Below are 23,887 nucleotides of genomic sequence, written 5' to 3' on the forward strand. Positions count from 1 at the left end.
CCTCAGCACCAATAGGAACAGCTGGAGGAAAACACAGCGGACAGAGGTCAAGGTTACGTCATGCAGGTAAGACAACGGAAACACTATATTTAAAACAGGCTTCGGTTAAGTGCCATCGAGGCAAACTGAGTTAGGCCCAATTTCTCTCTAGAGAGAACATGTCATACCATAAGAGCCTGAACTGTTTAACCTTTGACTTAAAACTATATGGAAAATGTGGCCATCTCTCAAAAACATACCATGTCTGCATGGTGCATTCAGTGTGCAGGATACCTGCCACTCACATGTGTCATTTCCTGGTGGTCTCTAGCGGTGAGGCTGCCCAGCCTCCTCTCCAGCAGGGCCTGTGGGTCGGGCCTCTCCTCACAGGGAAGCTCCGGGTTGAGCGTGAACGTCGCCCCAAACCTGGACAAAAATCAACCCGGATCGATTACAAAGAACGAGACGTAAACTTAACATAGCCAGGGATGATTGAATTAGTCAGGTGTCAAGAAGGGTAAACATAGTTCAGCTACAAGGAATAAGCAGAAGAAGAAAAATAATTCACACAAATACAAATTGAAGGCCCTCCTCACCACTTGAGCAGGCCAGAGAGGTAGTTGGTGTCAATGCGTTCCTTGGCCACCATGGTAAAGTGGGTGGGCAGCAGAGACAGGCTGATGGCCAGCAGGTCCGGTGTGCTACACAACCGGTTCCGGAACATCCCATTGGCTAGAAGACACATGAGGTGGACCTACGGGAGAGATGTTAATAAATCGGTATCGTAACAAGGGTTCGAATGAGAAGAGAACATGTTAGGGAGAAAGAAAATGGACCACAGCCATTCTGTGATTCCCCCATCAGCAGTATCATGACAGTCTGTGAGCTAAGCCATGTGGAGGTCCTTACGGTACGTGTGTGTGTGTGTGTGTGCTCACCTTGTGTGTGTCCTCCACCACATCTTTGTTGAAGCGGTTCATCATGCGTCGCAAATAGGTCTCAAACTCCGCCTTCCTCTTCTCCCTGGAGCCAGGTTGTCACGGTAAATTGACGGATGGTTCATATTTCCATCTTGGACTAAAATGAGCTAATTCTCCTACAGTCTGACTGGTCTGACTGGGTCATCTAGGACGCAGCACTTGCTTTTCCAAAGGAGCACACACAAAGACACAGACCACATGCCATCTTGCCGCCATCTCTCACCTTTTCTGCCTCTTGTGGATGATGTCTGGGGTCTCAATCTCTATCTCCACGGGCTGTGAGGGCAGGGCTGGCTCTACTGGACCTAAGGGCTCAGACAGCTCTGGGGACAGACAGCAATATCACATAGTGACACACACACAGAGCAAGGACCAGAGCCATCATAGGTCTACAAAACAAAGAACATTAATCTACACAGATATGGCCTACAAACATTGTACAAATCAAAACTAGCGTTCATTCCTTGATCACCTTCCACTTCCTCCCAGTCTTCATCCTCCTCGCTGTCCTCTTCTTCTTCTTCTTTCACAGGCTTTACTGTGTCTTTTCTGGCTCTGATAAAATGAGGGATGAGATCAGTCTCAGGACTCATATCAGCAGACTCCTCCTTCACTGGAGTCTCGTCCTGGAAGTATTTGCTGGTGTTGGTTTCGGCTGTGTCCCCTACTATAGGTTTAGAGAGACGGGATTTGTGCTTGGCTTTTCTCTGAACCTTCTCAGTTTCCTCTCCATTCTCTGATAGGGTAGAAAGGAAGATGGGTCATGATAAGATGATGAAAGTGAGAGAAAAACTTTGAATAATCCACTGATGAGTGATTCCTCACGAAACCCAGACAAAAAAAAGACCATGATTTGGGGGATTTTCACGAAATGTAATCCATAAAATAGTGCTTTGGAGGAAGGACTGTTGACATATATTTGACATTTGTATCTAAAGGCATAATTGAGCATATTTATTACATTTTGGCCTTAAGACTCCATAGTGTTTCATCTTTAGGTGCTACGTAGGAAACATTGGTGTCATATGAAGCTTTACTGCTTGCTCTGTAAAAAATGCAACATTTTCATTCATTTATGAATATAGAACAAATATAAACATGAATATTGGAAATTTAAAAATCAAATTTGGCAAATTTTTCTATATATTGTTGAACATTATATACTCCACTATCAAAGTTGGGTGGGATCTCTGCAGTGGTGTAAATTATTTAAGTGAAAATTCTTTAAAGTACTACTTTAGTTTTTTTCTTGGTATGTGTACTTTACTATTTACATTTGACAACTTTTACTCCACTAAATTTCTAAAGAAAATTATGTACTTTTTACTCCATACATTTTTCCTGACACCCAAATGTACTCATTACATTTTGAAATGCTTAGAAGGACAGGAAAATGGTCCAATTAACTCACTTATCAAGAGAACATACCCTGGTCATCCCTACTGCCCCTGACCTGGCAGACTCACTAAACACAAATGCTTAGTTTGTAAATTATGTCTTTAAAAAAACAAGAAAATAGCGCCTTTGGGTTTGCTTAATAAGGAATTTGAAATGATTTATACTTTGACTTTTTATACTTAAGTATATTTAAAACCCAAATACCTTTAGACTTTTACTCAAGTAGTATTTGAAAAGGGTGACTTTCACTTTTACTTGAGTCATTTTCTATTAAAAAGTTATCTATAGTTTCACTCAAGTATGACACTTGTGTACTTTTTCCACCACTTGCGCTCTGCTACTTTTAGAGTTATGATCCAATTTGTAAGCATTACCAGACTGAACGTGAAAATGGATTCAAAATGGTTGCCTTTCTGCTGGTGATTTGCAGGCCGTTCAATGACACAAGTAAAAGGAGGGCTGTGATTGGTTACATTTTCCACTATGCCAATCGTATAAAAAGAGCCATGACTTTAAAACTAGCAGAGATCCCACTCTAGAACTTTGATATGCCTGTAGAGTACATTACGTCCAACAATATATAGAAACATTTGCCAAATCAGTTATTTTTATATTCATGTTTACAAATAAACTCAGCAAAAAAAGAAACGTCCTCTCACTGTCAATTGCATTTATTTTCAGCAAACTGAACATGTGTAAATATTTGTATGAACATAAGATTCAACAACTGATACAAACTGAACAAGTTCCACAGACATGTGACTAACAGAAATGGAATAATGTGTCCCTGAACAAAGGGGTGGGGTCAAAATCAAAATTAAACAGTCAGTATCTGGTGTGGCCACCAGCTGCATTAAGTACTGCAGTGCATCTCCTCCTCATGGACTGCACCAGATTTGCCAGTTCTTGCTGTGAGATGTTACCCCACTCTTCCACCAAGGCACTTGCAAGTTCCTGGACATTTCTGGGGGGAATGGCCCTAGTCCTCACCCTCCGATCCAACAGGTCCCAGATGTGCTCAATGGGATTGAGATCCAGGCTTTTCGCTGGCCATTGCAGAACACTGACATTCCTGTCTTGTAGGAAATCACACACAGAACGAGCAGTATGGCTGGTGGCATTGTCATGCTGGAGGGTCATGTCAGGATGAGCCTGCAGGAAGGGTACCACATAAGGGAGGAGGTCGTCTTCCCTGTAACGCACAGCATTGAGATTGCCTGCAATGACAACAAACTCAGTCCGATAATGCTGTGACACACCGCCCCAGACCATGACGGACACTCCACCTCAAAATCGATCCCACTCCAGAGTACAGGCCTCGGTGTAATGCTCATTCCTTCGACGATAAACGTGAATCCGACCATCACCCCTGGTGAGACAAAACTGCGACTCGTCAGTGGAGAGCACTTTTTGCCAGTCCTGTCTGGTCCAGCGACGGTGGATTTGTGCCCATAGGCGATGTTGTTGCCAGCGATGTCTGGTGAGGACCTGCCTGACAACAGGCATACAAGCCCTCAGGCCAGCCTCTCTCAGCTTATTGCGGACAGTCTGAGCACTGATGGAGGGATTGTGCGTTCCTGGTGTAACTCGGGCAGTTGTTGTTTCCATCCTGTACCTGTCCCGCAGGTGTGATGTTCGGATGTACCGATCCTTTGCAGGTGTTGTTATACGTGGTCTACCACTGCGAGGACGATCAGCTGTCCGTTCTGTCTCCCTGTAGCGCTGTTTTAGGCATCTCACAGTACGGACATTGCAATGTATTGCCCTGGCCACAGCATGCCTAAGGCATGTTCAAACAGATGAGCAGAGACCCTTGGACTCTTTCTTTTGGTATTTTTCCAGAGTCAGTAGAAAGGCCTCTTTAGTGTCCTAAGTTTTCATAACTGTGACCTTAATTGCCTACCGTCTGTAAGCTGTTAGTGTCTTAAATCGAATACTCACACCACTCCTCTCAGGATCCCTCCCCCTTGACCCATCTTCCTCTACTTTCTTCACTGCCTCAGCATATGACAACTTCTGCACTAGTCTAACCCTGGAAACCTCAACCTGCCTCTCTCGCACAGGACATTTCTGATCCCCAGCCCCATGGACACCCCTACAATGAACACATAACACTACTTTCCCCAATGCTACACCTTCCTTTGTCTCATGCTCTTCTGCACACTTTAACGACCGTTCCACAGGTGCATGTTCATTAATAGTTTATGGTTCATTGAACAAGCATGGGAAACAGTGTTTAAACCCTTTTACAATGAAGATCTGTGAAGTTATTTGGATTTTTACGAATTATCTTTGAAAGACAGGGTCCTGAAAAAGGGACGTTTCTTTTTGCTGAGATATATATATATACAACAACCTCTATCACAATCAATCTCAGCAATCCCTACCTCCAGCAAAATCTCTACCTCCAAAAAAGAGATCTCTTCTTTTTGGAGGTAGAGATTTTGCTGGAGGTAGGGATTGCTGAGATTGATTGTGATAGAGGTTGTTTTTGTTGGAAAGTGGTATGTTCTGTGAGTTTGTTGCTCAGATAGAACTTATTTGACATCCTTTTGTTTCTTAGTTTGTTTAAAATTGTTTAATATTCTGTTTCATTTGTTCCCAGGGGGGAAGGGGAAGGCACCTAGGGAGTGCTTAGGCAAGAGGCCCGCGGGCATACATATACCCGTAGCATATTCGCTGTCTAGACACACTAGGTAAGACCTGGGCGGACCACCCCTTGTATTTTGGTTAGGGCACCAGGTGGTGCTAAATTAGGTAAGTAGTGGGTAGGCAGGTAAGATAGGAGAGGGGGGCTTTGAGATTTACTTTCTTTGCTTTGGTTCCGTCCAGCCCCTTTTCCCCATATTACCGTGTAAAGGAATAAAGTCCTTGTAAACGGTACCGCATTCTGCCTGTTGTCATTCTTACTTGCACCTACAGTCCATACCTTTTTCGCTTCACAGAGAGTTTAGTTGTAGCAGGGTGTTGCGTTCCCTCTTCATAGAGGCGTGCGTAACAATATATATATATATATATATATATATATAAATCATATAAAAATACTACTTGTATTACAGAGCAAGCTGTAAAGCTTCATATGACATTTGTAGATGCTTTGTAGCTTCTACAGATGAAACATTATGTAGTCTTAAAGAAATAACCAATGCAGAGTTGAATTCGGCAGAAAATCAAAACACACAATCAACTCAGATCAGTTGTAAACACGTTTTTATATGCAGACAAGACAGTTGATCCACAATGGTAACCATACAAGAGGATGCACCTGCACACAATCTGTAATAAACATGAATCTGACAGATGCTGGCCCATTGAAACGCATCAGTGACAAAGTTGAAGCAGAAGTTATGATATGAGATGCAACATCGTAACGCAGAATGGTTGTTATTCAATTATGAATAATTGTTCTCTCTTTACCATAACCCTCGTTACACCTACAGTTCGCCATAGTCTCGCGCTATTCATCTGGGAATCTCATGCTGTTTGAGGTGTAAACAGACCTCACACGATCATTCTATAGTACATTATTCGAATAAGAAAGCATTCTAAAACAGTGACGTGTGTGTCTTAACTTCGTAAAGTCGGTATTGTTGTACCCCCATTATATATAACGTATACAACCAATATTATAATAATTAAAAAATAATAATAATATTTTCAACAAAAACAAATCCTGTATATAAACGTTGATAATGTAATGTTGTCACAATGTAGCCTAAATTAGCGAAATGGCAAGGTAGAACTTCTTCAACGGGCGTTTCCTATAAGTATTTGCTCATTGCTGGGTGTTGTAACTAGGTTGGCTAGATTTACCTTTTTTGGCTCTTGGTCCTCCAGCTTTGCCTTTTGCAACCTTCTTCGGCTTCTTTGTGTCGGTCTTCACTGTTGTGTCTGCAGACTCTTTACGCTTGGCCATGCTCGCTTCGTTCCAAATGTAATCGTGTACTTTTGTTTTAATAGTGTTGCAGACAGAATCGTGAATGACTGAGTTTACCATGCACACGTGGTGTTGTGTAATTTGGCGGAGAAACCGTGGTTATTCAACACAACTTTACGGAGCCTTTCATAACACATCCTGCGGTGATAGATTGTTATGAAGGGGTGTCCGAAAACGTCACATCCGCATCCACTTCCGCGCTGTACCCGCCATCAGTTCTCCCTAATCGTTGGCGAGCAACAAGGATGGCCTGCAGGCTACAAAAGTTCCAGATGTGTGTAGGTAGACCTATTATTTTCCCGTTCACTTAGGGGGAAATTCAGTCCTGGGTTAAGGCGGTTTATTCCCTGGAACTTTTTTCATTTTTTTATGCACCTTTCTGCTTATTCTAACCTTTAATTTGGGCTCCTGAGTGGGGCAACGGTCTAAGGTACTGCATCTCAGTACAAGAGGAGTCACTACAGCCCCTGGTTCGAGTCCAGGCTGTAGTACATCCGGCCGTGATTGGGAGTCCCATAGGGCGGTGCACAATTGGCCCAGCGTCGACAATTGGGCCAGGGTAGGCCGTCATTATAAATAAGAATTTGTTCAATGTAACAGTATAGCTTCAGCCCCTGTCCTCACTCGAACCCTCTGCACAAATCAACCAGTCACTCACGCAGCAGTGTTACACAAAAGCTGCAGAGCAACCTACTTCGAGGTCTCAGAGCGAGTGAAGTCACCGACTGAAACACTATTAGCGCGCACCACCGCTAACTAGCTAGCCATTTCACATCGGCCACACCAGCAAGGTATAGGTTTGGGATGGTGATCAAAGAATTGTAGTTGTGGCTACAGATATAATATATTCTTACCTTGACCTAATTCCTTAATATTTCCCCCACCTTTAAACTGAGGAAACCATGAATAAGGTTGAGCGGGTTCCAAGTGGCAGCCAGGTCTCATAGACTAGATGTAACATAGTAAATGTAACACTCAAATTAGTATATATTACATTTGGTATGGTTACAAAAGGTCTGTGTAGCTCAATTGGTCAAGCATGGTGCTTGCAATGCCAGGGTTGTGGGTTCAATTCACCTGGGGAATCAGGTGAGTATGAAAAGTATGAAATGCTGTGCCTGTATGGCCTTATAACTAGGGATTCAATTTGGAGATGCAAGCCAAATTGGATAACTGGCAATTAGGGTATATTTATTATATCATACTATTGTATACTATTCTCCATATTAAATCAAATCAAATTGATTTATATAGCCCTTCATACATCAGCTGATATCTCAAAGTGCTGTACAGAAACCCAGCCTAAAACCCCAAACAGCAAGCAATGCAGGTGTAGAAGCACGGTGGCTAGGAAAAACTCCCTAGAAAGGCCAAAACCTAGGAAGAAACCTAGAGAGGAACCAGGCTATGTGGGGTGGCCAGTCCTCTTCTGGCTGTGCCGGGTGGAGATTATAACAGAACATGGCCAAGATGTTCAAATGTTCATAAATGACCAGCATGGTCCAATAATAATATGGCAGAACAGTTGAAACTGGAGCAGCAGCACGGCCAGGTGGACTGGGGACAGCAAGGAGTCATCATGTCAGGTAGTCCTGAGGCATGGTCCTAGGCCTCAGGTCCTCTGAGAGAGAGAAAGAAAGAAAGAGAGAATTAGAGAGAGCACACTTAAATTCACACAGGACACCGAATAGGACAGGAGAAGCACTCCAGATATAACAAACTGACCCTAGCCCCCCGACACATAAACTACTGCAGCATAAATACTGGAGGCTGAGACAGGAGGGGTCAGGAGACACTGTGGCCCCATCCGAGGACACCCCCGGACAGGGCCAAACAGGAAGGATATAACCCCACCCACTTTGCCAAAGCACAGCCCCCACACCACTAGAGGGATATCTTCAACCACCAACTTACCTATCCTGAGACAAGGCCGAGTATAGCCCACAAAGATCTCCGCCACGGCACAACCCAAGGGGCGCCAACCCAGACAGGAAGATCACATCAGTGACTCAACCCACTCAAGTGACACACCCCTCCCAGTCACAGTATGAAAGAGCCCCAGTAAGCCAGTGACTCAGCCCCTGTAATAGGGTTAGAGGCAGAGAATCCCAGTGGAAAGAGGGGAACCGGCCAGGCAGAGACAGCAAGGGCGGTTCGTTGCTCCAGAGCCTTTCCGTTCACCTTCCCACTCCTGGGCCAGACTACACTCAATCATATAGAGATGAGTCTTCAGTAAAGACTTAAAGGTTGAGACCGAGTTTGCGTCTCTTACATGGGTAGGCAGACCATTCCATAAAAATGGAGCTCTATAGGAGAAAGCCCTGCCTCCAGCTGTTTGCTTAGAAATTCTAGGGACAATTAGGAGGCCTGCGTCCTGTGACCGTAGCGTACGTGTAGGTATGTACGGCAGGACCAAATCAGAGAGATAGGTAGGAGCAAGCCCATGTAATGCTTTGTAGGTTAGCAGTAAAACCTTGAAATCAGCCCTTGCCTTGACAGGAAGCCAGTGTAGGGAGGCTAGCACTGGAGTAATATGATCAAATTTTTGGGTTCTTGTCAGGATTCTAGCAGCCGTATTTAGCACTAACTGAAGTTTATTTAGTGCTTTATCCGGGTAGCCGGAAAGTAGAGCATTGCAGTAGTCTAACCTAGAAGTGACAAAAGCATGGATTAATCTTTCTGCATCATTTTTGGACAGAAAGTTTCTGATTTTTGCAATGTTACGTAGATGGAAAAAAGCTGTCCTTGAAATGGTCTTGATATGTTCTTCAAAAGAGAGATCAGGGTCCAGAGTAACGCCGAGGTCCTTCACAGTTTTATTTGAGACGACTGTACAACCATTAAGATTAATTGTCAGATTCAACAGAATATCTCTTTGTTTCTTGGGACCTAGAACAAGCATCTCTGTTTTGTCCGAGTTTAAAAGTAGAACGTTTTCAGCCATCCACTTCCTTATGTCTGAAACACATGCTTCTAGCGAGGGCAATTTTGGGGCTTCACCATGTTTCATTGAAATGTACAGCTGTGTGTCATCTGCATAGCAGTGAAAGTTAACATTATGTTTTCGAATGACATCCCCAAGAGGTAAAATATATAGTGAAAACAATAGTGGTCCTAAAACAGAACCTTGAGGAACACCGAAATTTACAGTTGATTTGTCAGAGGACAAACCATTCACAGAGACAAACTGATATCTTTCTGACAGATAAGATCTAAACCAGGCCAGAACTTGTCCGTGTAGACCAATTTGGTTTTCCAATCTCTCCAAAAGAATGTGGTGATCGATGGTATCAAAAGCAGCACTAAGGTCTAGGAGCACGAGGACAGATGCAGAGCCTCGGTCTGATGCCATTAAAAGGTAATTTACCACCTTCACAAGTGCAGTCTCAGTGCTATGATGGGGTCTAAAACCAGACTGAAGCATTTCGTATACATTGTTTGTCTTCAGGAAGGCAGTGAGTTGCTGTGCAACACAAAAGATGTACTGTAGGCTTCACTACTACTTCCAATGTTACCATTGATGAACTGGACGTGTCAACTTTCAGAATCATTTAACCACTTTTTTTTAGTTTGTGCTTAAAGGCCAAATTTTTCCTTGAAATAGGATTCAAGATTATTCCCTTAACATAAATGTGTAAAATCGGTGTTTTTAAATCTACCCCGTAACCCATGGGTACTGAAACAGAGACAAATATGCATACTGTATTTTCATGGCTGTCTTTCTAGATTCTGAACGCGTTCTCCATAGTCTACATTCAAGTCTTGCGCCGATCAAACTCAAATGAAAGGTACACCGTATTTAAAGGGTTTGCTTTAGATAAATGAACATTAAAACAAATTGAACAAAAACGCCCCGATCAAATTGGTAGGCCACCCAGGGAGTGTGTTTTCTGGGGTTGAATTAAATCACAGATTGTCCATTATATAGACCATATATTCAAGTGGACGCTTTAACAATGTGAATAAGGCAGCCGGGAGGAGGCAAGATAAGGTGGGACCATTCTCCGATATAAAAGTGTTTTTTTCCCCTCAAAGATGGCGAGATGTGGCGCGTGTTCTACTTATAATCAGTTAACAACCTAAGCATTGTAAAACTTATATTCGACAAAAAAGCCTCGAGTGGCAAAAAAGCCATTGCGTTTCTTGTTGACCAAATTCTCTACACTAGCTAGGTTTCCATCCAATTCATGCAAATATCCTTAAATCTACGTAAAGAAAATATGGCATTTTCCCTCTAGTGGTGTTCCCACCAAACTAACTTGTTCCTGGCATCAAGGTGTACAGAAACTTCCTGTTGTGATTTTTGTTTATATGGTACGACTTTACTTTCATGAAAACTGGGGATGGAAACATGATTATTGAAAAAAAGTCATGTGGTGAGTAAAAAAATATATTTATAAAACGCCACCTGCTGGAGAAGACAGATTTTGGGCCCAGTTATCCTTTTCGCTTTGCCTCTTCCTCTTTGATTACATTTATTTATAGCACGCAACTGAGCCACGCATGCAAATCGTGTTACAGTTGAAGTCGGAAGTTTACAAACACTTAGGTTGGAGTCATTACAACTCGTTTTTCAACCACTCCACACATTTCTTGTTAACAAACTATAGTTTTGGCAATTCGGTTAGGACATCTACTTTTTCCAACAATTGTTTACAGACAGATTATTTCACCTATAATTCACTGTATCATATTTCCAGAGGGTTAGAAGTTTACATACGTTAAGTTGACTGTGTCTTTAAACAGCTTGGAAAATTCCAGAAAATTATGTCATGGCTTTAGAAGCTTCTGATAGGCTAATTGACATAATTTGGGTCAATTGGAGGTGTACCTGTGGATGTATTTCAAGGCCTACCTTCAAACTCAGTGCCTCTTTGCTTGACATCATGGGAAAATCAAAAGATATCAGCCAAGACCTCAAAAACAATTGTAGACCTCCACAAGTCTGGTTCATCCTTGGGAGCAATTTCCAAATGCCTGAAGGTACCACGTTCATCTGTACAAACAATAGTACGCAAGTATAAGCACCATGAGACCACGAAGCCATCGTACCCCTCAGGAAGGAGAAGCGTTCTGTCTCCTAGAGATGAACGTACTTTGGTGCGAAAAGTGCAAATCAATCTCAGAACAACAGCAAAGGTTATTGTGAAGATGCTGGAGGAAACAGTTACAAAAGTATCTATATCCACAGTAAAACGAGTCCTATATCGACGTAACCGGAAAGGCCGCTCACCAAGAAAGAAGGCACTGCTCCAAAACCGCCATAAAAAAAGGCAGACTACGGTTTGCAACGGCACATGGAGACAAAGATCATACTTTTTGGAGAAATGTCCTCTGGTCTGATGAAATAAAAATAGAACTGTTTGGCCATAATGACCATTGTTATGTTTGGAGGAAAAAGGGGGAGGCTTGCAAGCCGAAGAACACCATCCCAACCGTGAAGCACAGGGGTGGCAGCCTCATGGTGTGGGGGTGCTTTGCTGCAAGAGGGACTGGTGCACTTCACAAAATAGATGGCACAATGAGGCAGGAAAAGTATGTGGATATATTGAAGCAACATCTCAAGACATCAGTCAGGAAGTTAAAGCTTGGTCCCAAATGGGTCTTCCAAATGAACAATGACCCCACGCATACTTCCAAAGTTGTGGCAAAATGGCTTAAGGATAACAAAGTCAAGGTATTGGAGTGGCCATCACAAAGCCCTGACCTCAATCCCATTGAGAATTTGTGGGCAGAACTGAAAAAGTGTGTGCGAGCAAGGAGGCCTACAAACCTGACTCAGTTACACCAGCTCTTTCAGGAGGAATGGGCCAACATTCACCCAACTTATTGCGAGAAGGCTACCTGAAATGTTTGACCACAGTTAAACAATTTAAAGGCAATGCTACCAAATACTAATTGAGTGTATGTAAAGTTCTGACTCACTGGGAATGTGATGAAAGAAATAAAAGCTGAAATAAATAATTCTCTACTATTATTCTGACATTTCACATTCTTAAAATGAAGTGCTGATCCTAACTGACCTAAGACAGGGCATTTTTACTCAGATTGAATGGCATGAATTGTGAAAAACTGAGTTTAAATGTATTTGGCTAAGGTGTATGTAAACTTCTGACTTCAACTGTATGTGCCTCCATAAATTAAGTCTGAATACCAACTACTGAGAATTGGATAGGAAAGGAGTGTGTAGATAAGGTGTATATTTCCTTAAATGCGTCGGAAAGGTGTACAGTTCCTAAATCTGAATCGGCCCCCTAGTGCACTCCATTGTAATATGTAGTGGTTATTTGAGGAACGCTGATGAGAAAAACTGAGGGTAAAATGCAGTGCACTGTGCTTTACTCAGAGTGGCAGTATTGTACAATGTGGCAGGAAGGTTTTTTTGTTCTATGGTCTGCAACAGGAAAATCCAAAAGCCAGATAAACTGGTTGACTCCCAGCATATATGTGTGTGTGTGTGTGTGTGTGTGTGTGTGTGTGAGGGCATATGAAGGGGCAATTGTCATCAGTCTTGACACTTGTTCTATAAAACAACTATATGCACCACCCGCTCCTCATTTCACCCTCTCTCTCTATCTCTCACTATGACATGTTTTAGTCTTTAAAAAAATATGTAATTTATTTACAAAAATTAGCAGTGACTCAAATTGTTGTGGTTGTACCATGCCCAAACCCAAATGATCTTTCAAAATCAACATGCGAGATTAGACCAGAACAAGCTGCGTAGGGAGGGGGGTATAGAAACATTGACGGCATGGGGAAAGGTAACAGGTAAGTAGGTATCTTGTTGTGGACAGACATCTGGGTGGTGCTGGAACCTCGATGTATTATAACACTTCAGGGAGCTGTCTGTGAACTGATAAGAGAGCCACAAGCTCCAGACAGTCTCGCTGCAGTAGGAGACAGATCACTCGGATCACGGGGAGATGAACAGTGGAGGCTTGTCTCCGTGGTCCTCTTCTGTGGTCCCGCGTGATATGAGCCCAGCGCACTGCATGGCTTCCATCCCTATATGAACCCTGAACGCAGTCAGATAGGAATAAAAAGCCATACAGTGCAGTGGGCACTCCGAGCAGACTATAAACTACCCATACTCATAACATAGGCTGCATGAACTATGTACACACTCACACTGGAGTGGTGTCATAACTACACTACTATAGCAAGTATGGTGCAGCGTTGCCCCTAGGGGTAAGGAAAGGTACAGGTGTGGAAGGATCCACCTCAGAGCGGGCTCAGAGTTTCCCCCCACTACTTCCTTTACCACCATTTTCAGTATTTTCATCAACAGCACAAACATGACTAACCCTTCCCATTTTCACAGCAGGTAAGAGGAAACGGCGTATACTTTCACTGTGACCCCGCTGCGTAATGCCAGTTCTGTGTCCGCCGAGGTGAGCAGAGGCACCTGTTGTCCTGTCCTCGGTCGTCGCGTTCTCGGAGATGTCTTGCCGTTTGCAAGTGAAATGTTTAAACTCGCTGTCTGTGAGTGCCTCTTGTGTCCCCGTTACCCTCAGCTCACTTTCTCAAGAGAAAATGCAATGGCATTCATTCACCATTCAATCAGATCAACAATTAGGCTCTTATGTGATGATTATGATTATGAAATCAAAGTGGAATCATCATGATATTTGTCTTTAAATAAAAACAAATATCGATTATGGTCATTGAATCCCATAAACATACTCAGAATTATTTACGAAACAAACGAAAAAATGTATTTATTTTCAAGATCAGCAAAATCACACATCAGTTCAGCTTTTATAACTCAACGTGTGTGTAAATATGCCTAAATGGTAGGCTAAATAGAATTATAAAATTAATCCTGAACAAATTAGTCATAGCCTACCGGCAGAGATTTCCATAGCCATGACGAGCAGTTGAAAACAGGTGAAATATAGTGATAAACCGCAGACCTCATACCCTAACCTTCATCTAAAAAAAGTCCTTCAGCCACTGGAATTGTTAGACCGCATTTGAGATTTAGATACGGCAGTGAAGGGAATGTGGGCTCACTGATCGGCATCATCCATGCCAGTACGCTGGAGATCCGAGTTCCCCATCCTGAAAAGAACCGCTGCTTTCCTCGCCGCAGTCTGCGCCTGGAGAACGCCTACTACCCTTGGACTGGTCACCGGTGAACCACTGCAATAGACCGCCGGCTAGAGTTGCATCGGCAGGTGGATAGGCTATCGCATCTTTCAACCACCGTCCCAGTTAGAGGACACCACATACAGTCTAACTGGGCAGTTGCGCGACGACGCAGGCGAAGTTTGAACAGCGCCACACATCTGTGCGTATTTCCATTCACTCGCTCAGACAGAGAGAGGGAGAGTTGGGAGGGGGAGAACAAAAGCCCACCAGCGCCGGGGAGCCAATGGGTGGCGAGCACGGGGAATGAAAGGGAACATCATACCTGAGCACAAGACCGCCTCCATTCGAGAGGCTTTGTGAAGCCCTACACGCGTGTTAATAAAGGGTCATAGCAGCTGAATAGCTATTTTCACTCATTCAAATACCCCCAAAAAGCACTTTCATTCTAGGTATGATAAAGTAGTGAGATTGACAGAAACAGTTAGCTTTTGAATGTCAGAGGCGGCAGAGCACTGGCGTGTCCATGATGAGGGGTGTGTGTGTGTAATGTACCCCTGTTTGTTTGTGTGTTTGAATGTGTGGTGGTGTCCTGTTACTCTAGCCGTTTTTGAGGACAGACAGGCGTTACAAACCAACCAGTTGCCAGCCATTCCTTCTGGTTGTCTTAACAACAGAACTGTAGCCTGAGACTGAAGGAGAAAGTGGGGAAAAAAAGAAGCCCAAAATTAATTGCCCCCTCCTCCTCCTCTCCTTGAGGCTCCACTGGAGCTGCATTCCTGTGTGTCTCCCTGCTCCCCTGTTTCTCGGAGCAACACTGCTCCTTCATCTGTGCCCACATCACGCAGGGCAGAGGAAGGGGGGACACTCTCAGGAAGCAAGCCCGAAACACAGCAGCCATGCAGCCACAGGCTTCTTCTTCGTGCATTGGCTCACCGTGGCCATTTTGGGCAAATGTCAAATGATGTCACCTACTGCCGAGGCTTCGTGTTGTGCCTCTGCACACGTTGAGGTCTGAGACACAGTATAGACATCCTGCGATAATGTAACAACAAAAAATACATTGATACTCCTAAATCGATACAAGACTCTAGGAAGAGACACGAGCATTTCGTCTGAAGCGGTTGTGATAAAACAAGACCAACGTGGGTATTACAAACAGTCTGCCAGTAATTGTTATTCATGGGAGCTGATCAGTCTCCATCAAAAGGCTGTATTATAATTCTGCCCTCATAGATATGGCATGGGAATCAAAGGCTCTGTAAAGCATTGGTGGCGTGCCCATCTATAGCAGTTTGCAGAATTGCTTGCCTGAGTCAGCGAGAGAAGGAATGTGATGTTCTTTCCTGAAGAGGGCAATAGCCCATTCATCCTGCACAGGAAGTTGCCACCTGCTCCCCCAGTCTCACACCTGAACTCCTGGCTCTCTACGTAGCAACGCCATGCCCTGCCCACCTGAGGATCTGTCGTTTTCAGCCAAATATTTCCTGTGTTTGAGGGTTGCAAAATCCACTTGTCACTTAAATCTCGCTGGATTGATGCTTTCATTTTACTCCTGCGACAACTCTGTCATACTCTTGCTTCAAGGCACACTTAACCAGCATGGCTACCACAGCATTCTGCAGCGATACACCATCCCATCTGGTTTGCGCTTTGTGGGACTATGATTTGTATTTCAACAGGACAATGACCCAAAACACCTCCAGGCTGTGTAAGGGCTATTTGACCAAGAAGGAGAGTGATGGAGTGCTGCATCAGATGACCTGGCCTCCACAATCACCCGACCTCAACCCAATTGAGATGGTTTGGGATGAGTTGAACCGCAGAGTGAAGGAGAAGCAGCCAACAAGTGCTCAGCATATGCGGGAACTCCTTAAAGACTTTTGGAAAAGCATTCCAGGTGAAGTTGGTTGAGAGAATGCCAAGAGTGTGCAAAGCTGTCATCAAGGCAAAGGGTGGCTACTTTGACGAATCTAAAATATAGAATATATTTTGATTTGTTTAACACTTTTTTGGTTACCACATGATTCCATATGTGTTAGTTCATAGTTTTGATGTCTTCACTATTATTCTACAATGTAGAAAATAGTACAAATAAGGACAAATCCTTGAATGAGTAGGTGTGTCCAAACTTTTGACTGGTACTGTACATATATAGTCTAATACTTTTCTGTACAGTTAGTGTTTGTCCATGTGATTGAATCAAATTCTGTTCTTTACATGTTTACTGACAAAAGCAACATGAAGGTTAAGAATGAAAGAAATACAATGCAGGCTGCAGTGATACTTACATGCAGTTAATGACCGTACAGTAATAATCTTTGTGGACTCCATTTAATCACATCTGTTACAATTCCATGTTGCACGATCACAAATGATAACGAGGAAGGTACAAGGTCATGAAGTAATGACAAACAACAGAGCATATCCAATATGCTGCAAACACACCTATATGTTCTCATTCCAGTAGCCTATGCACTCACTACCTGGTTATATTTTGAGAAAACCATTAAGAAAATGTAAAAAAACAAGTTGTGTGCAGAGCCTTCAGAAAGTGTTCACACCCCTTGACTTTTTCCACATTTTTGTAAGTTACAGCCTGAATTTATAATGGATACAATTTAGATTTGTTTGTCACTGGCCTACACACAATATTCCATAATGTCAAAGTGGAATTATGTTTTAAATGTTTTTATTTTATTAATTCATTAAAGAATAAAAAGCCGATATGTCTTGAGTCAATAAGTATTCAACCCTTTGTTATGGACTAAATGAGTTCAGGAGTAAAAATGTGCTAAACAAGTCACATAATAAGTTGCATGGATTCACTCTGTGTGCAATAATAGTGTTTACCCAGATTTTTGAATCTCGGAACCCCAGACGTACAATTACAGTGCCTTCAGAAGGTATTCACACCCCTTGACTTTTTGCTGTGCGATTAAAATGGATTTAATTGTCCTTCTTTGTCAACGATCCACACACACTACCCTGTAATGTCAAAGTGGAAGAATTATATATTTTTTAATTCATGAAGTAATACTGTAAGAAATGTGGCAAAGCAATTCACTGTTTTTGTCCTGAATACAAAAGTGTTATGGTATGTTATGTTTGGTGCAAATCCAATACAACACATCACTGAGTACCACTCTCCATATTTTCAAGCATAGTGGTGGTTGCATCATGTTATGGGTATGCTTGTAATCGTTAAGGACTGAGGAGATATTCAGGATAAAAAAGAAACGGAATGGAGCTAAGCACAGGCAAAATCCTAGTGGCAAACCTGGTTCAGTTTGCTTTCCACCAGAAACTGGGAGATGAATTCCACAGGAAAATAACCTATAACACAAGGCCAAATCTACACTGGAGTTGCTTACCAAGAAGACAGTGAATGTTCCTGAGTGGCCTAGTTACAGTTTTGACCTACATTTACTTGAAAATCTTTGGAAAGACCTGAAAATGGTTGTCTAGCAATGATCAACAACCAATATGACAGAGCTTGAACATTTTTGTAAAAGAATAATGGGCAAATGTTGCACAATCCAGGTGTGGAAAGCTCTTAGAGATTTACACAGAAAGACTCACAGCTGTACTCTCTGCCAAAGCTGCTTCTCCAGAGCAGTGACTCAGGGGTGTGAACACTTATGTAAATGAGATATTTCTGTATTTCATTTTCAAGAAATTTGCAAACATGTCTAGAAACATGTCTTCACTTTGTCATTATGGGGTGTTGTGTGTAGATGGGTGAGACAAAGCATACAGTATATTTAATCTATGTTGAATTCAGGCTGCAACACAACAAAATGTGGAATAAGTCAAGGGGTATGAATACTGTCTGAAGGCACTCTAAATGTTACAAAGAGCTTGGGCAGGTATCTAATTTCATTATCGTCAGGATATTCATTCTTTGGACATGTTCAGTTTTACGTGGGAGAAGTGGAATTTCGATAGGGTACACTTCCTTCCATGTCTGCCACTGTTGCGTTTCCGAGAAAGAGCAGAAGATGTCCAATTGGCTGTCAGTGCACATGTACCTCCCCTGACATTACTCGTCGACTTCAATCCACAGTCGGATACTTTTGCCTTACCACTCCATCGACACTTACGTCACAACGAAAGAGAAGAAAGAACTTTATTTTGATGCGTGTTTTTTTTGTGGAATTTAAAAGAGTAACAATTGAATACAGTTGAAATGTTTACAAATGAGACGCGCAGAAATGCAAGCAACTTCCGAAAATGAACACGGTGATTATCATGGTATTGTGTTGAATCTTGCAAACAATGTAAAGTATGTAAAGTGCAGAGCAGGTGAGTACAGGTAGGGTAGACAGAGCAAATGAGTACAGGTAGGGTGGACAGAGCAGGTGAGTGCAGGTAGAGTAGACAGAGCAGGTGAGTACAGGTAGGGTAGACAGAGCAGGTGAGTGCAGGTAGAGTAGACAGAGCAGGTGAGTACAGGTAGGGTGGACAGAGCAGGTGAGTGCAGGTAGAGTAGACAGAGCAGGTGAGTACAGGTAGGGTAGACAGAGCAGGTGAGTGCAGGTAGAGTAGACAGAGCAGGTGAGTACAGGTAGGGTAGACAGAGCAAATGAGTACAGGTAGGGTAGACAGAGCAGGTGAGTGCAGGTAGAGTAGACAGAGCAGGTGAGTACAGGTAGGGTGGACAGAGCAGGTGAGTGCAGGTAGAGTAGACAGAGCAGGTGAGTACAGGTAGGGTAGACAGAGCAGGTGAGTGCAGGTAGAGTAGACAGAGCAGGTGAGTACAGGTAGGGTAGACAGAGCAAATGAGTACAGGTAGGGTGGACAGAGCAGGTGAGTACAGGTAGGGTAGACAGAGCAGGTGAGTGCAGGTAGAGATAGACAGAGCAGGTGAGTACAGGTAGGGTGGACAGAGCAGGTGAGTGCAGGTAGAGTAGACAGAGCAGGTGAGTACAGGTAGGGTAGACAGAGCAGGTGAGTGCAGGTAGAGTAGACAGAGCAAATGAGTACAGGTAGGGTAGACAGAGCAGGTGAGTACAGGTAGGGTAGACAGAGCAGGTGAGTGCAGGTAGAGTAGACAGAGCAAATGAGTACAGGTAGGGTGGACAGAGCAGGTGAGTGCAGGTAGAGTAGACAGAGCAGGTGAGTACAGGTAGGGTAGACAGAGCAGGTGAGTGCAGGTAGAGTAGACAGAGCAGGTGAGTACAGGTAGGGTGGACAGAGCAGGTGAGTGCAGGTAGAGTAGACAAAGCAAATGAGTACAGGTAGGGTGGACAGAGCAGGTGAGTACAGGTAGGGTAGACAGAGCAGGTGAGTGCAGGTAGAGTAGACAGAGCAGGTGAGTACAGGTAGGGTAGACAGAGCAAATGAGTACAGGTAGGGTGGACAGAGCAGGTGAGTACAGGTAGGGTAGACAGAGCAAATGAGTACAGGTAGGGTAGACAGAGCAGGTGAGTACAGGTAGGGTAGACAGAGCAGGTGAGTACAGGTAGGGTAGACAGAGCAGGTGAGTACAGGTAGGGTAGACAGAGCAGGTGAGTACAGGTAGGGTAGACAGAGCAGGTGAGTACAGGTAGGGTAGACAGAGCAGGTGAGTACAGGTAGGGTAGACAGAGCAGGTGAGTGCAGGTAGAGTAGACAGAGCAGGTGAGTACAGGTAGGGTAGACAGAGCAGGTGAGTACAGGTAGGGTAGACAGAACAAATGAGTACAGGTAGGGTAGTCAGAGCAGATGAGTACAGGTAGGGTAGACAGAGCAGATGAGTACAGGTAGGGTAGACAGAGCAGGTGAGTGCAGGTAGGGTAGACAGAGCAGATGAGTGCAGGTAGGGTAGACAGAGCAGGGAGTACAGGTAGGGTAGTCAGAGCAAGTGAGTGCAGGTAGGGTAGACATAGAAGGTGAGTGCAGGTAGGGTAGACAGAGCAAGTGAGTGCAGGTAGGGTAGACAGAACATGTGAGTGCAGGTATGGTAGACAGAGCAGGGAGTACAGGTAGGGTAGTCAGAGCAAGTGAGTGCAGGTAGGGTAGACATAGAAGGTGAGTGCAGGTAGGGTAGACAGAGCAAGTGAGTGCAGGTAGGGTAGACAGAGCAGGTGAGTAGACAGAGCAGGTGAGTGCAGATAGGGTAGACAGAGCAGGTGAGTGCAGGTAGGGTAGACAGAACATGTGAGTGCAGGTAGGGTAGAGAGCAGATGAATGCAGGTAGGGTAGACAGAGCAGATGAGTGCAGGTAGGGTAGACAGAGCAGGTGAGTACAGGTATGGTAGACAGAGCAGATGAGTGCAGGTAGGGTAGACAGAGCAGGTAAGTACAGGTAGGGTAGACAGAGCAGGTGAGTGCAGGTAGGGTTGACAGAGCAGGTGAGTACAGGTAGGGTAGACAGAGCAGGTGAGTACAGGTAGGGTAGACAGAGCAGATGAGTGCAGGTAGGGTAGACAGAGCAGGGGAGTGCAGGTAGGGTAGACAGAGCAAGTGAGTGCAGGTAGGGTAGACAGAGCAGGTGAGTGCAGATAGGGTAGCCGGAGCAAGTGAGTGCAGGTAGGGTAGACAGAGCAGGTGAGTAGACAGAGCAGGTGAGTACAGGTAGGGTAGACAGAGCAGATGAGTGCAGGTAGGGTGGACAGAGCAGGTGAGTACAGGTAGGGTAGACAGAGCAGGTGAGTACAGGTAGGGTAGACAGAGCAGGTGAGTGCAGGTATTGTAGACAGAGCAGGTGAGTAGACAGAGCAGGTGGGTACAAGTAGGCTAGACAGAGCAGGTGAGTAGACAGAGCAGGTGAGTACAGGTATTGTAGACAGAGCAGGTGAGTGCAGGTAGGGTAGACAGAGCAGGTGAGTAGACAGAGCAGGTGAGTACAGGTAGGGTAGACAGAGCAGGTGAGTACAGGTAGGGTAGACAGAGCAAGTGAGTGCATGTAGGGTAGACAGAGCAGGTGAGTACAGGTAGGGTAGACAGAGCAGGTGAGTACAGGTAGGGTGGACAGAGCAGGTGAGTGCAGGTAGGGTAGACAGAGCAGGTGAGTACAGGTAGGGTCGACCGTGCAGTTAGGGTTGACAGAGCAGGTGAGTACAGGTAGGGTAGACAGAGCAGGTGAGTGCAGGTAGGGTAGACAGAGCAGGGGAGTGAAGGTAGGGTAGACAGAGCAAGTGAGTGCAGGTAGGGTAGACAGAGCAGGTGAGTACAGGTAGGGTAGACAGAGCAGATGAATGCAGGTAGGGTAGACAGAGCAGATGAATGCAGGTAGGGTAGACAGAGCAGATGAGTGCAGGTAGGGTGGACAGAGCAGGTGAGTACAGGTAGGGTAGACAGAGCAGGTGAGTACAGGTAGGGTAGACAGAGCAGGTGAGTACAGGTAGGGTAGACAGAGCAGGTGAGTGCAGGTAGGGTAGACAGAGCAGGTGAGTATAGGTAGAGTAGACAGAGCAAATGAGTACAGGTAGGGTGGACAGAGCAGGTGAGTACAGGTAGGGTAGACAGAGCAGGTGAGTGCAGGTAGAGTAGACAGAGCAGGTGAGTACAGGTAGGGTGGACAGAGCAGGTGAGTGCAGGTAGAGTAGACAGAGCAGGTGAGTACAGGTAGGGTAGACAGAGCAGGTGAGTGCAGGTAGAGTAGACAGAGCAGGTGAGTACAGGTAGGGTAGACAGAGCAAATGAGTACAGGTAGGGTGGACAGAGCAGGTGAGTACAGGTAGGGTAGACAGAGCAGGTGAGTGCAGGTAGAGTAGACAGAGCAGGTGAGTACAGGTAGGGTGGACAGAGCAGGTGAGTGCAGGTAGAGTAGACAGAGCAGGTGAGTACAGGTAGGGTAGACAGAGCAGGTGAGTGCAGGTAGAGTAGACAGAGCAAATGAGTACAGGTAGGGTAGACAGAGCAGGTGAGTACAGGTAGGGTAGACAGAGCAGGTGAGTGCAGGTAGAGTAGACAGAGCAAATGAGTACAGGTAGGGTGGACAGAGCAGGTGAGTGCAGGTAGAGTAGACAGAGCAGGTGAGTACAGGTAGGGTAGACAGAGCAGGTGAGTGCAGGTAGAGTAGACAGAGCAGGTGAGTACAGGTAGGGTAGACAGAGCAGGTGAGTACAGGTAGGGTAGACAGAGCAGGTGAGTGCAGGTAGAGTAGACAGAGCAAATGAGTACAGGTAGGGTGGACAGAGCAGGTGAGTGCAGGTAGAGTAGACAAAGCAAATGAGTACAGGTAGGGTGGACAGAGCAGGTGAGTACAGGTAGGGTAGACAGAGCAGGTGAGTGCAGGTAGAGTAGACAGAGCAGGTGAGTACAGGTAGGGTAGACAGAGCAAATGAGTACAGGTAGGGTGGACAGAGCAGGTGAGTACAGGTAGGGTAGACAGAGCAAATGAGTACAGGTAGGGTAGACAGAGCAGGTGAGTACAGGTAGGGTAGACAGAGCAGGTGAGTACAGGTAGGGTAGACAGAGCAGGTGAGTACAGGTAGGGTAGACAGAGCAGGTGAGTACAGGTAGGGTAGACAGAGCAGGTGAGTACAGGTAGGGTAGACAGAGCAGGTGAGTACAGGTAGGGTAGACAGAGCAGGTGAGTGCAGGTAGAGTAGACAGAGCAGGTGAGTACAGGTAGGGTAGACAGAGCAGGTGAGTACAGGTAGGGTAGACAGAACAAATGAGTACAGGTAGGGTAGTCAGAGCAGATGAGTACAGGTAGGGTAGACAGAGCAGATGAGTACAGGTAGGGTAGACAGAGCAGGTGAGTGCAGGTAGGGTAGACAGAGCAGATGAGTGCAGGTAGGGTAGACAGAGCAGGGAGTACAGGTAGGGTAGTCAGAGCAAGTGAGTGCAGGTAGGGTAGACATAGAAGGTGAGTGCAGGTAGGGTAGACAGAGCAAGTGAGTGCAGGTAGGGTAGACAGAACATGTGAGTGCAGGTATGGTAGACAGAGCAGGGAGTACAGGTAGGGTAGTCAGAGCAAGTGAGTGCAGGTAGGGTAGACATAGAAGGTGAGTGCAGGTAGGGTAGACAGAGCAAGTGAGTGCAGGTAGGGTAGACAGAGCAGGTGAGTAGACAGAGCAGGTGAGTGCAGGTAGGGTAGAGAGCAGATGAATGCAGGTAGGGTAGACAGAGCAGATGAGTGCAGGTAGGGTAGACAGAGCAGGTGAGTACAGGTATGGTAGACAGAGCAGATGAGTGCAGGTAGGGTAGACAGAGCAGGTAAGTACAGGTAGGGTAGACAGAGCAGGTGAGTGCAGGTAGGGTTGACAGAGCAGGTGAGTACAGGTAGGGTAGACAGAGCAGGTGAGTACAGGTAGGGTAGACAGAGCAGATGAGTGCAGGTAGGGTAGACAGAGCAGGGAGTGCAGGTAGGGTAGACAGAGCAAGTGAGTGCAGGTAGGGTAGACAGAGCAGGTGAGTAGACAGAGCAGGTGAGTACAGGTAGGGTAGACAGAGCAGATGAGTGCAGGTAGGGTGGACAGAGCAGGTGAGTACAGGTAGGGTAGACAGAGCAGGTGAGTACAGGTAGGGTAGACAGAGCAGGTGAGTGCAGGTATTGTAGACAGAGCAG

At 45.0% G+C, this 23,887-nt stretch overlaps 1 protein-coding gene across 1 annotated transcript in view; it reads right to left on the bottom strand.

Moving 5' to 3' along the window:
* xpc (xeroderma pigmentosum, complementation group C) overlaps positions 1 to 6,477 on the bottom strand; it is a 19,382-nt gene extending 12,905 nt beyond the window's left edge. The window contains exons 1-7 of the mRNA XM_042299302.1: positions 6,171 to 6,477; positions 1,432 to 1,695; positions 1,183 to 1,282; positions 918 to 1,002; positions 576 to 733; positions 285 to 405; positions 1 to 21 (exon numbers count right to left, since the gene is read on the bottom strand). The exon at positions 1 to 21 is cut by the window's left edge and continues 69 nt beyond it. Of these exons, the coding sequence (XP_042155236.1) occupies positions 1 to 21; positions 285 to 405; positions 576 to 733; positions 918 to 1,002; positions 1,183 to 1,282; positions 1,432 to 1,695; positions 6,171 to 6,354 (933 nt within the window). The 5' untranslated portion in view covers positions 6,355 to 6,477. The remainder of the gene's footprint in view (positions 22 to 284; positions 406 to 575; positions 734 to 917; positions 1,003 to 1,182; positions 1,283 to 1,431; positions 1,696 to 6,170) is intronic.
* Positions 6,478 to 23,887: the final 17,410 nt, after the last annotated feature.

The sequence above is a fragment of the Oncorhynchus tshawytscha genome, linkage group LG16 (genome assembly GCF_018296145.1).
Source record: "Oncorhynchus tshawytscha isolate Ot180627B linkage group LG16, Otsh_v2.0, whole genome shotgun sequence".
In the NCBI taxonomy this organism is placed as follows: Eukaryota; Metazoa; Chordata; class Actinopteri; order Salmoniformes; family Salmonidae; genus Oncorhynchus; species Oncorhynchus tshawytscha.